We start from the raw sequence: 12,038 nt of genomic DNA, 5'->3' as shown, positions 1-12,038 counted from the left end.
ATTGATTATATTTTGTCAATAACTCTCTTAGGATTAAGATGTGATAAATGATCATCTGCAGTTAAGGGTACCTGTATTAAACTTTAAAGAAACATTTTCCCCCCTTCTAGCTAGAGTTACATTTTTCCACTGGTGGCACTAAATGTGCTGTACTGACTGCTTGGGGTGAGAAAGACTTTGAGCTGCAGTTCCCCCAAAACATGATCCCCAAAGTCTACTTGCAGCCCCTTACCTGTTCTCTCTCAACAACACTGGGCCATTTTACTGTCCAAGTAGAAAGCTTTCTTTTCTCAGCAGGCAATGCATAATAGGCTCCCATGTGCTGCAAGCACTTGGCATTTGCTCCACTGGGAACCATACATACTAATTTCTTTCACCAGACGAGGAATAATTTGGTCACCTATTCTGGACTAGATTTCCACAGCTGTTAGAGAGGCAGGGTCCTGTTTTCTAACAGCATATTTGGGTTTTCCATTGCCTCTTACCACACCATTTTTAAAAACAATTTAAAAACTTAAAGCTATACACATGAACTGGATATTTATACCACACTTTAATACTAAATTGAAAGTAACATTTTGAAACCTTTCTAATAGTCATCTGTTTCTCATCACTGTGAAGACATTCTTTGATACAAATCTTTATTTGGGTAGGCAAAATAAAAACACATTCGGGTATGTAAGACTATTTTATGTTTAAGATACAAGTCTTCTGGGCTTCCCTGGTGGCGCAGTGGTTGAGAATCTGCCTGCTAATGCAGGAGACACGGGTTCGAGCCCTGGTCTGGGAAGATCCCACATGCCACGGAGCGGCTGGGCCCGTGAGCCACAGCTGCTGAGCCTGCGCGTCTGGAGCCTGTGCCCCGCAACGGGAGGGGCCGCGATAGTGAAAGGCCCGCGCACCGCGATGAAGAGCGGTCCCCGCACCGCGATGAAGAGTGGCCCCCACTTGCCGCAACTGGAGAAAGCCCTCGCACGAACCGAAGACCCAGCACAGCCAAAAATAAAAATAAATAAATTAATTAAATAAATAAATTAAAAAAAGATACAAGTCTTCTTTTTTTTTTTTGCCATGCCACGTGGCTTGCAAGATCTTAGTTCTGGCCAGGGATTGAACCCAGGCACGACAATGGAAGTGCCAAGTCCTAACCACTGGACCACCAGGGAATTCCCACAAGTCTTCTAAACTGCATTCAAGATTAGGCCAGTTAGTGATGTGTCAGCAACAAAGGACAGCTTCCCCTCCTCAAACTGATTATAAGCTTCCAGGGGGCAGGGATCATGTGTTTTTCTTTTGTGTCCTCCAACACAGATTCTTTACCACAATAAAGAATGCACAGGATGGGCTTCCCTGGTGTCACAGTGGTTAAGAATCCACCTGCCAATGCAGGGGACACAGGTTCGTGCCCTGGTCCGGGAAGATCCCACATGCCGCAGAGCAACTAAGCCCGTGCGCCACAACTACTGAGCCTGCGCTCTAGAGCCCGCAAGCCACAACTACTGAAGCCCGCGAGCCACAACTACTGAAGCCCACGTGCCTAGAGCCTGTGCTCTGCAACGAGAAGCCACTGCAATAAGAAGCCCGCGCACCGCAACAAAGAGTAGCCCCCACTCGCCGCAACTAGAGAAAGCCTGCACGCAGCAACGAAGACCCAACGTAGCCAAAAATAATAAATAAATACAATAAATAAATTTATAAAAAAAAGAATGCACAGGAGATAATACGAGCTAACCTTGCACACAATCCATAATTTTTTTAAGGTATTTTTATTTATTTATATATTTTTAATTTTTTTCTTTCTTTTTTTTTTTGCCGTGTTGGGTCTTGGTTGCTGCGTGCGGGCTTTCTCTAGTTGCGGCGAGCAGGGGCTACTCTTTGTTGCAGTGTAGGGGCATCCTCTTGCAGTGGCTTCTCTTGTTGTGGAGCACAGGCCCTAGAGCACACGGGCTTCAGTAGTTGTGGCACGTGGGCTCAGTAGTTGTGGCTCGCGGGCTCTAGAGCGCAGGCTCAGTAGTTGTGGCACATGGGCTTAGTTGCTCCGCGGCATGTGGGATCTTCCCAGACCAGGGATTGGCAGGCAGATTCTTAACCACTGTGCCACCAGGGAAGTCCACAATTCATAATTATATTAAACAAAGAGGAAAACATAGTTGCAACAGTTAAGTTGAAAAACATCGAAAAGTTTTAAAAGTTTTTATGTTAAGTTAAAAAAGAAGCAAAACCAAAAATTGTTACATGAAAAATATAAATACATGTGGACAAATTAAGGGGTTTTAAAAAATGTTTCACTTGAATGGAAGGACTATACATGAATTATTTTCTAAAACAAAATTTTGGCACATTATTAGTATATTCACAATATACAGAAAATTGCAGAGAAATGTCTGCTAAATGGAACATGGCATTTACAGACCTTGGAAAGATAAATCAAAAGGGCAAGGTAGGTATAAGAAAAGACAATAGACACAAAGAAGTCTGGAATTTAATTATGAGTATTACTGCCATTATATATTACACACATAATCACGTTTTATCTTTCCTCTGAGTTCAGACTTATAAGAGCCATAAGAAAACAATGTTTGGAGAGAGGGAGAAAGCTTCACTATGTTCAAATTTGCTTCTGACACAGTCATTAGGATTTTCAGTTAAGTTTAGATGGACTGAATTATTTCATTTTTTTGTTCATTTACTGCCCAACGCTTCACACTTCCTAAATGTATATTTATCCTAGTTTAAGAATCCCTTTCAAATAATGCATCTAATCAATCCTAATCTTTCTGGTTCTACTCCTTAAAAACAGTAATCCTCTGACCCCAAAAATTTTAATAAAATATGACCATGTGATCTCTCTTTTCCATTACGTATAACACCTATCCTTTAGGTAAGATTGATGCCCGAAGCAGATGATCTAACACTCTGTTTTGAGGTCCAGCCCTTGGGTTTCTAAAACACCATTTGAAGGAGTTATCTGCAGTTTACATATGATTTCAATATCACAGCTAAAAATAGCAGCTCCAAAGCACATGTTCTACTGACTAATTTGGTGGGGCATACTATGAATGACCTTTGGATACAACAAGATAGTATCAGGATCATTCATTCATTTCAAAACATATTTACTGAGACCATTCCAAGCTCAAGGAGTTTACAGTCTGGTGGGGTGAAGAGACAAGTAAATATGCAATTATAACACAGTGTGATAGTGGTTATAATAGAGGCATAAACTTACTTAACCTGGAGAATTAGGGAAGGCTTCCTGGGAGAGGTGGCACTCAAGCCCAGTCTTTTTTTTTAAAATAAATTTATTTATTTATTTTTATTTGTTTATTTTTGGCCGCACTGGGTCTCTGTTGCTGTGCACGGGCTTTCTCTAGTTGCGGCGAGCTGGGGTTACTCTTTGTTGCAGTGCGCGGGCTTCTCATTGCGGTGGCTTCTCTTGTTGCGGAGCACGGGATCTAGGCACGCGGGCTTCAGCAGTTGGGGCACGCAGGCTCAGTAGCTGTGGCTCATGGGCTCTAGAGTGCAGGCTCAGTAGTTGTGGCGCACGGACTTAGCTGCTCCGCGGCATGTGGGATCTTCCCGGACCAGGGCTCGAACCCGTGTCCCCTGCACTGGCAGGCAGATTCTTAACCACTGTGCCACCAGGGAAGCCCTCAAGCCCAGTCTTGAAGGGTAAGCAGGACTTAGCCAAATTAATGAATGTTCAGGGAAAGGAAGCATCAGGTGCAAAGGCAAGGCAGCATGAGAGTGCATGAACCCTTCGGGAAGCTGCAAGTTGATCATCTGACTAGCATAAAATGCTTGTCAGAATGGCAGAAGATGAGGCTGAGGAAGGAAGCACGAAACAAATCCTAAAGGGTCTTATATGTCATGTAATTCCTCCTCCAGGCTGTAACTGTCATTTGTCTCTGAAATACTTAAAGAGAATAATTTCACTTACATATCTGCTATTCTTATAACTCTGTTTCTAAACCCTAATATTGCATTATTTCAAAGTGTAGTTTTCCCTGTCCCTTTGCCAATTTTCTATTCATCACCATCTCGCCATCTTGATCATTGTAGTAACAGCTACCATTTACTGAGTGTTTACTCTGTGCCAGGCACTGTACTAAATGCTTAAGATAAATTATCTAATTAAGTCACAGCAAGAAAAAGTACAGCTTTGGAGTCAGACCAGGGTTCAAATTGCAGTTCTGCCCTTACTAAATGTGTAAACCTTGCACAAATTGTTAACCTCATTGAATCTTAAGCTTCCTCACATATTGATTTGGAAAACTACCACCTCCTTCATGGAGTGGTTTTAAATTTTAAATGAGATATGCAATGCACTTAATACTCCATAAAAAATAATTCTAATTTTGCTATTACTGTGGTGTCACCTATGCAAAGATATAACCAACTGGTGTCCATACATGAAACCAGCAGAGGGAGCCTCTAATCCATTTCTGGCTTCAAGACCAAGGCAATTATCAGTGGATAGAACTGTCTCTGAAACAAAGTAGAAGACAGGATAAAAAGTGATCTGATAGCAGTACCTAGAAGGGAGATAGGGAGGTGGGTTGGGGAGTACATAGGTAGCTTCAATGGTATTTGTATTGTTCTTAATTGAGTATGGATTCATGAATATTTGTTCTACTATGATGCTTTAAAACATACATATATGCTATACGTATTCTTTTATATGTGTCAAATATTACATAATGTTATATCTAAGTGATCTCAATTCACATGCACCTACATCTCTCTATTTCTAGTTCCTACTTGAGAGCTCCCTTCCTTGTGCTTTTGTCTTACTTCCCTTGGACCTCTCTTATTGCAAGTCAACACTGCCTTTTATTATAGTTGTTTCCTATATTTGACTCCAAGCTGCCTAAAGACAGGGTCAGGTTCTTATTCATTTATGTAGCTCCAACAGCAGTCAGCACAGTACCTTAGGTTTATTTATCAAGTCACACCATCCTTTATTTTCTCTTTACAATTTGAGATATTAATATAACCATATTGTGAAATGTTCTTACTCATTCAAAAATTATAACTTATTAGGGGGACTGGTTAAATAAATTTTGGTATATGCAGTAGTTTAAAAGAATGAGTAAGATCTATATATGTTATTATGCAATCATTTCCAAGTCATATCGATAAGTAAAAGGGCAAGGTGGAGAATGATGTATTATGTATACTTCATACATGTGCTTGTCCATACACAGAACATTTCTGCAAGGTTGCATGGCTTCTAGAGAGAGGGACTGGGTGTCTGGCATAGAAGGGAGACATTTTTCACTACATATCTTTTTGTACTAGTTAATCCTTTTACAATGTGAATGTACGGCTTTTTCAACTAAAAGAACAGCTTAATAATTTACGCTTTCAATAAGGAGAAGGTACACACACAAAATTCAAATTGGATCAGAATAAACAGCAGTTTAACAAAAGAATAAATATCTTGAGACAATATATGGTTAATTACCACATAGCTAGCAAGAGCTTTTAGCTCAAAGGAATGAAGGAATCACTGTGCAATGATGTGATCAAGAAAAGCTTCAAAGGGTAAGGTAAGGGAGACTTGACCTAGATCTTGAAGAATGAGATTTGAATATGCTGAGAGAGAAAGAGAAGGGATTATGGGAAAGGTAAATTCAATGGGCAAAGGTCCCTGTGGCTGAAGCAAAGCCGTGGGGTGGAGCCGAGATGCACAAGACCTGGGTTTTAGTCCTGCTTTGACCTGAAAAGCTACAGGCTCTTGGGGACGTCACTCTTACCATCCCTGCATCCATTGCTGGCTCCCTACAATAAAATGTAATCGATGATCCCTTGGGTCCCTTCCAGCTCTCTAATGACTCTCTCCATAACTGTAATTGGGAAGGAAGGTTAAGACTGTATTTTGGGACTCCTTGAATGGCAAGCAAAAGAATTTAATAATTTGGTCAGAGGAAGCCTGTGAAAGTTTTTGAAAAGAGGAACGTGACTTAGGAACATTGAATTAATGTGTGAAACATACTGCAAATACTGTAAGTTTTAGCTAATATCATTATTAATTTGGCATCATTTACAGGGTAGACTAGAGGGAAAAGAGCAAATTAACTGGGAGATCTGCAATAATCAGACAAGCAAGAGATCAACATGGGCCAGAATTCAAATGGTAGTAGTGAGTAAAATTTGGGGTCTTGAGTTTGTTTGAATCCCTAGACATTTGTTACTCTAATACATCTGCTCCAAGTTCTTATTTGCTCCCCTTTTCTGGTTCTATTGATTAGTGTTTAGTGTCAGGAAGCATTCTGAGCCTGAAAAGCTATTTCTGCTTGAATCACACTGTCAGGTTTTGTCAAGGTTTATTCTATAGCCCGACTCTTTCTAGCACTGAACTTTCTAGGTAGCCAGTGCAGATTTATACAGATTTAAAATCTTCCTCCAGTTCTCCAGTTAAATGATCACTTCCTCACAGGCAGAGAAGTTCTTTTCTACATTGTGCTCTACCCTATAGCACATACAGGCTGAACAGAGTAATAGTAATATACTTTAAATGAGGAAGCAATGATTAATTTTCCCCAAATTACTTTTTTAGCATATCACCCCCATGCTCAAGTACCTTTAATAGTTCCCCTCTGCCTGAGAATCACCTTCCAACTCTTTTATCAGGTATTCAAGGATCTCCAAAATGTGATAGCAACCAAGTTTATCTGGTTGAAACTCCGCAACAACCAGTCTAGATTTTTTTATCCCATGAACATGCCATACTTAAGTGTGTGCCTTTGCCTGTTTTCCCATTCCTGGAATGTCTGTCCCACTCTTTACTATTTATTCAAATCCTATTCATTCTTCCAAAGTACAGTTCAATGATGGCCTGCACAGAATTTTCTCCAGTCATTTCAACCCATGTTAAATGTTCACTCATAAGTGTCTAAGCACTCTAAGTCTAAAATATATTCATTTTTGGCACTTAATCAAATAGTACCCTATACTTTCATTGTTAGCCAAAACATCTTGTAAATATTTTTCTTGTTGCTCTAAAATAATTTTTAAGTATAATGAAGGAAGAGACTGTGCTCTGTGCCTCTTTTGTATCACACTAACATCTTATACAGTAGGGAGAAGAGTAGACACTCATATACTTGTTTAAATGAATAAAAATGAACAAACTTAGGATAAAGCACTTTTATCACCTAACCAACCTGACTTTATAGCATGAGGGAAAAATAAAGAAAAAAGAGATTCTTGAATCAAATAGGGAAAGCATTCTTTTGGGATAGGAAAAGGGGCTTTCAAATCCAGGGGGCTGTATTTTATGAATGCTTTCTGTGGTAGGGACAGAGCAGAGAGCAAGTAGGTAGTAAAAAAAAAAAAAAAGGCCATAAGGGTAAATAAAGAATGAAAATTCTGTTTAAAAAGGTGAGAAACGGACAGGAGGTATGTACCTAGGGAGAAAGTCTGAACTTAGGGAAAGGTAAGCAAGATTGCAGGATGGGAGAGTAAAGGAAAGGGTTCTGTATATGCTTTAGGGTTTATGTAAATGTTGCTCTCCAGAAAATTAAACTCTTAAATTGATCCTGGATGCTGAAATTCAAATACAAAATATAAAAAGATAAATAAAACTATAAAACCTAAGGGGGTCTTGCATTTTACTTACAGAAAAGTAAATACAATCAGAATGACATGTTTGCAGAGTGTATTCACAATACAGGGCCTGTCACACAAAAGGCACTCAAATGTGGAAGGAAAGCCAATTAAGCGCCACAATTCTGGAGTCCCCAGAACTGTGCATATCATGCATATCATGGCCTCTGGTGATGTAGGTTATCAATATACATAACTAATAAACATGTATTTCTTACCTTTGTCTTCTCCCTGCTCACCAATAACCCATACTTCTCTTCCTGAAGTCTGTGCCTTCAAAACATTTGTAATAATATATTGTAATCTCTGTGAATCCAGATTGCAACCAATTCCAATCACTCGATTTGCAGGAAATGCACTCAGTTTCCATGTCACATAGGTCATGATTTCCACTAAATATTACATACAAGGTGAAAATATAAATATTTTAAAAAATATACTTCTAGCCTAGTTCCTAAACAAAATATTTATTATTTTAATAAGTATATTAAAACTTGTATATACTCTTCTTAGGTCCTAAATGTACTATGAAGCATAACATATTTTAATTTTATTATATATTATATAAATTTAATATATTTTAATTTTAATTAATAATTAAAAACAACTAACCAGGTTTCAGCATGATTTTACATAACTTTGCTGTTAAATATAAATTTTTAAGAGTGGAAAACAGATAATTTCCTTGAGCAGTTAAGCAAGAAAGATGAAAACTGGGTACAGAAAACCAGAAAATAATTTTTTTCATTGATCAAGTTCTCTTTTATATCTAGCTTAAGCTGAATTTCTATCTTTAAATTAAAATACTGATTCATATACCACCACCATGCTATACAGCATTATCAACAAAAATACAACTATTTTTTTCTTATGTGCCAAAAGGATGTCAGGAATTAGACCAACATCCTTCAATCAGTTGCTACAGGAAAACAAGTGAAATTCATATCATACTCCTATACTGGGAACATTAAAAAAAATCTGTTCACCAATTTGAGTCCAGTACCACCTAATTCTTTGAAAAAAATTTCTCAAATAATTTGAGAAACAATTTAAAATACAAAATGTTAAAAATGCACTCTGGTGTGCTCACTAACATTTTATGACACTTCAGAGTTAACAAAGGATCCTTCCTATAAGCTACTGCATCTTTCTCTTGGGCGTTTAACCATTTTCTCACTGAGAAAGGCATGGCTAACAACCTGGAACATATTAATAGTAATATTACATAAAAAATTGTAAGTTGTAACCTTCTAGTTAATGCCAGTCAGAAGAAGTAACTGGTTGACAGGATATGGAAAATACTGCATTGTTCATCATAAGAGCAATTTAACTGAATACTCTGGCTGTCCCTTTATAACCTTGTTTTATGACTTTTATCAGAAATGGCAATTCTACTGATACACTGGACCACCAAATTTATTTAAAATAAAGTCTTGTACCTGGTTGAGATGCAACGAGCAGGATGCCATGTGGACTATAATGTCCCAGAGCTGCAACAAAGGCTCTGAACATATCCACATTGCTCTGCACCACATCGAGGTAGGACTGAGAACTACCCAGAGAGTTGACTGTGAAGATCACCACCTTGGAATGAGCAGAGGCAGACAAATCTAATGAATAAAAAGAAACAGTCTGAGCTCAAGATAAAGGTTTTAACCAAGTTCTTGTTCATGATAATCAGGTTCTTCTTTTCTACAATTAGACAGCTTTTAGCACAATTGCCTCTAGATCAATCCTGTGTCCATAGGAAGGATACAAAGTGCTGAGGTTTGCCTCCAGAAAGAGGATTAAAAGCAAGAGTGTATCCCAAGGGAGGAAAGAGCAAAAAAGATAAAATAAATTACAGGATCCAGACTCCACAAACAGGGAATTAGGTTTCTATGTAATTCACAATTTTCTTAGAAAAAATAAATAATATGCTATAGGCAGAATGCACCTATAATCAATTACATCACTGATTTTTTTTTTTTAAGCCCTAGGTCCATCCATGTTGCTGCAAATGGCATTATTTCATTCTCTTTATGGCTGAGTAATATTCCATTTTTTATATATACCGCATCTTTTTTTAAATTTTTTTATTGGAGTATAGTTGCTTTACAATGTTGTGTTAGTTTCTACTGTACAACAAAGTGAATCAGCTATACATATACATATATCACCTCTTTTTTTGGATTTCCTTCCCATTTAGGTCACCACAAAGCATTGAGTAGAGTTCCCTGTGCTACACAGTAGGTTCTCATTAGTTATCTATTTCATACATAGTATCAATAGTGTCTATATGTCAATCCCAATCTCCCAACTCATCCCACCCCCCCTTCCCCCGTGGTATCCATACGTTTGTTCTCATCACTGATTTTTAAACTGCGAGTTTAGGGGCCCTAGAGTTTCTTGAAAGTGACTAAGAAGCCATGTAGGAATGGGAATAAGTGGAAAGAAAGCTGGCAGGCACAGCATAGTGTTGTTTGTATCTGTTTTATTTATTAAGGATTCTACTCCAAAGAGGAAAAAAATTATTTGAAAATCTTTAAATCAAGATAAAACATCTTGGCTCATTTTTTTACTGACTTTTCCTTACATTGAAGGCCAGTGTCTTGGTTTTAGTTTCTTCTAATGGGGCTTACATGTAAGCAACTGTTATGACTTAGGAAAAGTTGTTCTCCAGAATTCATGTCTCTGATCCTCAAGCATACTTACGCTATTTTTCAACTACATTACTCTCTATTACACAGTGTGTTTTACATAAGTACATGCCAAAACAGTGGCCAGAATTATCAGTGTCAGAAACAACAGAAAAATAATAAAGTAACTAGGGTGATATCAGTTCAGGCAACATGTGTAAATGATTATTAGCATCTCAGCGAGACAATGAGTAGATTCCAGGGTTTATAGTCTTAATTAAGCCTATAAGGCCATTTTCCTAAACAAGTTGCAGAATGAAACCCTTGTGCAAGGTGTCCACTGGGAAATGCATTATCCAATTTTAATTCATAATCTGACACAGCTGTGGGGGTAGATCCAAAAACTGAAGTCCTGGATTTTAATTATGATTCTTCATGAGTCCTCTTAAGTAAATAATGCCTATGTTCTAATGTTCAGAATAGATACCTGGTAATGAGTCAAAATCTCAGCATTGGAAGACATTAGAACTGAAAGGGATATAGTTAATACTTCCATACCACTTCTATGTGCCAGGTACTGTTCTAACACCTTGACCTGTATTTACTCATTTAATGTAATCCACAACACACTGTGGGGTCAATATCATCCCCATTTTACCGATGAGGAATCTGAGGCACAGAGAAGTTAAGTAACCTGCTCAAAGTCATAGAGCTAGTAAGTAGCAGAGCCAGAATTCAAGCCCAGACAGACTGGCTTCAGAGTGCTGTTCAACACTATGCTATATTTAGAAACTTAGTCCTATACCGTCATAAAGTTGAGGAAATTGATATCTGGAAGGATTAGGTAGCTTGTCCATACTACTGTATTAAATATCAGTGAACAGTTGAACATAATTATGACCCTACAGTTTGGCCCCAACCGATCTTGCCAGGATCATATTTCCTTTCTTTTCCTTCTTTAGCTTCCTCTACTTTGAATGATGAAATGCCCTCACCCTCAAGGTTGACTTATAAGTAAACAGAGTAGTAGCTGTCTAATATGATTTCAGAAGTGCAAGAAAGCCTTCCTACTCTAAAGCCTTTTAATCTCTCCATAGGCCTGGGGTGGACACAGGCTTCTGTAAGTTTAAAAAGCACCTCAGGTGATTCTCACACAAGGGATCAATCCATAACCCATGTTTTAAGAACCACTGGCTATTGAGCAAATTTTACTTTGCTCCATATGTCAACAACAGCTTTTTTGTTTGTTTTTGGCCACACCACGCAGCATGTGAGATCCTGGTTCCCTGACCAGGGATCCAACCCATGCTCTCTGCAGTGGAAGCCTGGAGCCCGAACTACTGGACTGCCGGGGAACTCCCAACAACAACTTATTTTTTAATTTGCAACTACTGAACACTTTTTTCTTGAGGCACACACATACACATACTCATGCACCCAAACATCTATGCTTGTATATGCAGAGACTATTTCTGGAGTGAATCATAAGAAATTGGTAACAAACATGTTTGAAACTCCTGCTTACTGTGTGACCAAAGCCACAATCTCTCTCAGCCATCTATAAAATAAAGTAAGAGAAGTAATGGAATATATGTAAACTATCTAGCTTATATTACTGGATTCCCTGAAAAAAAATGGCATCTATTATTATTATTAAGGATAAGGGACCAACATAATAGTGTCTTCAGCCAGGAAATGACATGATCAAAATAATATCATAGGATAATTATTCTATTAGCTATGCTTAATATAAAATAAAAGTAATCAGCAGAAAGGAAACAGGAACCCTCATATACTGCTGGTGAGAGT

The 12,038-nt window shown here is 38.2% G+C and overlaps 1 protein-coding gene across 4 annotated transcripts in view; it reads right to left on the bottom strand.

Annotated features, from left to right (window-relative positions):
* UEVLD (UEV and lactate/malate dehyrogenase domains) overlaps positions 1-12,038 on the bottom strand; it is a 46,871-nt gene that overhangs the window by 5,858 nt on the left and 28,975 nt on the right. For 2 of the 4 annotated variants that reach the window (XM_007174831.3, XM_007174832.2), the window contains 2 exons: positions 9,051-9,221; positions 7,830-8,003 (listed from right to left, as the gene is read on the bottom strand). In XM_007174831.3, the coding sequence (XP_007174893.1) occupies positions 7,830-8,003; positions 9,051-9,221 (345 nt within the window). Of the gene's footprint in view, positions 1-3,229; positions 3,826-7,829; positions 8,004-9,050; positions 9,222-12,038 lie in introns of those variants that run through there. The other 2 variants (XR_009009197.1, XR_009009198.1) reach the window with 2 other exon arrangements.

The sequence above is a fragment of the Balaenoptera acutorostrata genome, chromosome 9, assembly GCF_949987535.1.
Source record: "Balaenoptera acutorostrata chromosome 9, mBalAcu1.1, whole genome shotgun sequence".
Classification (NCBI taxonomy): domain Eukaryota; kingdom Metazoa; phylum Chordata; class Mammalia; order Artiodactyla; family Balaenopteridae; genus Balaenoptera; species Balaenoptera acutorostrata.
Note: the sequence above shows the minus strand (reverse complement) of the source record. Positions and strands in the feature narration are given on the sequence as shown.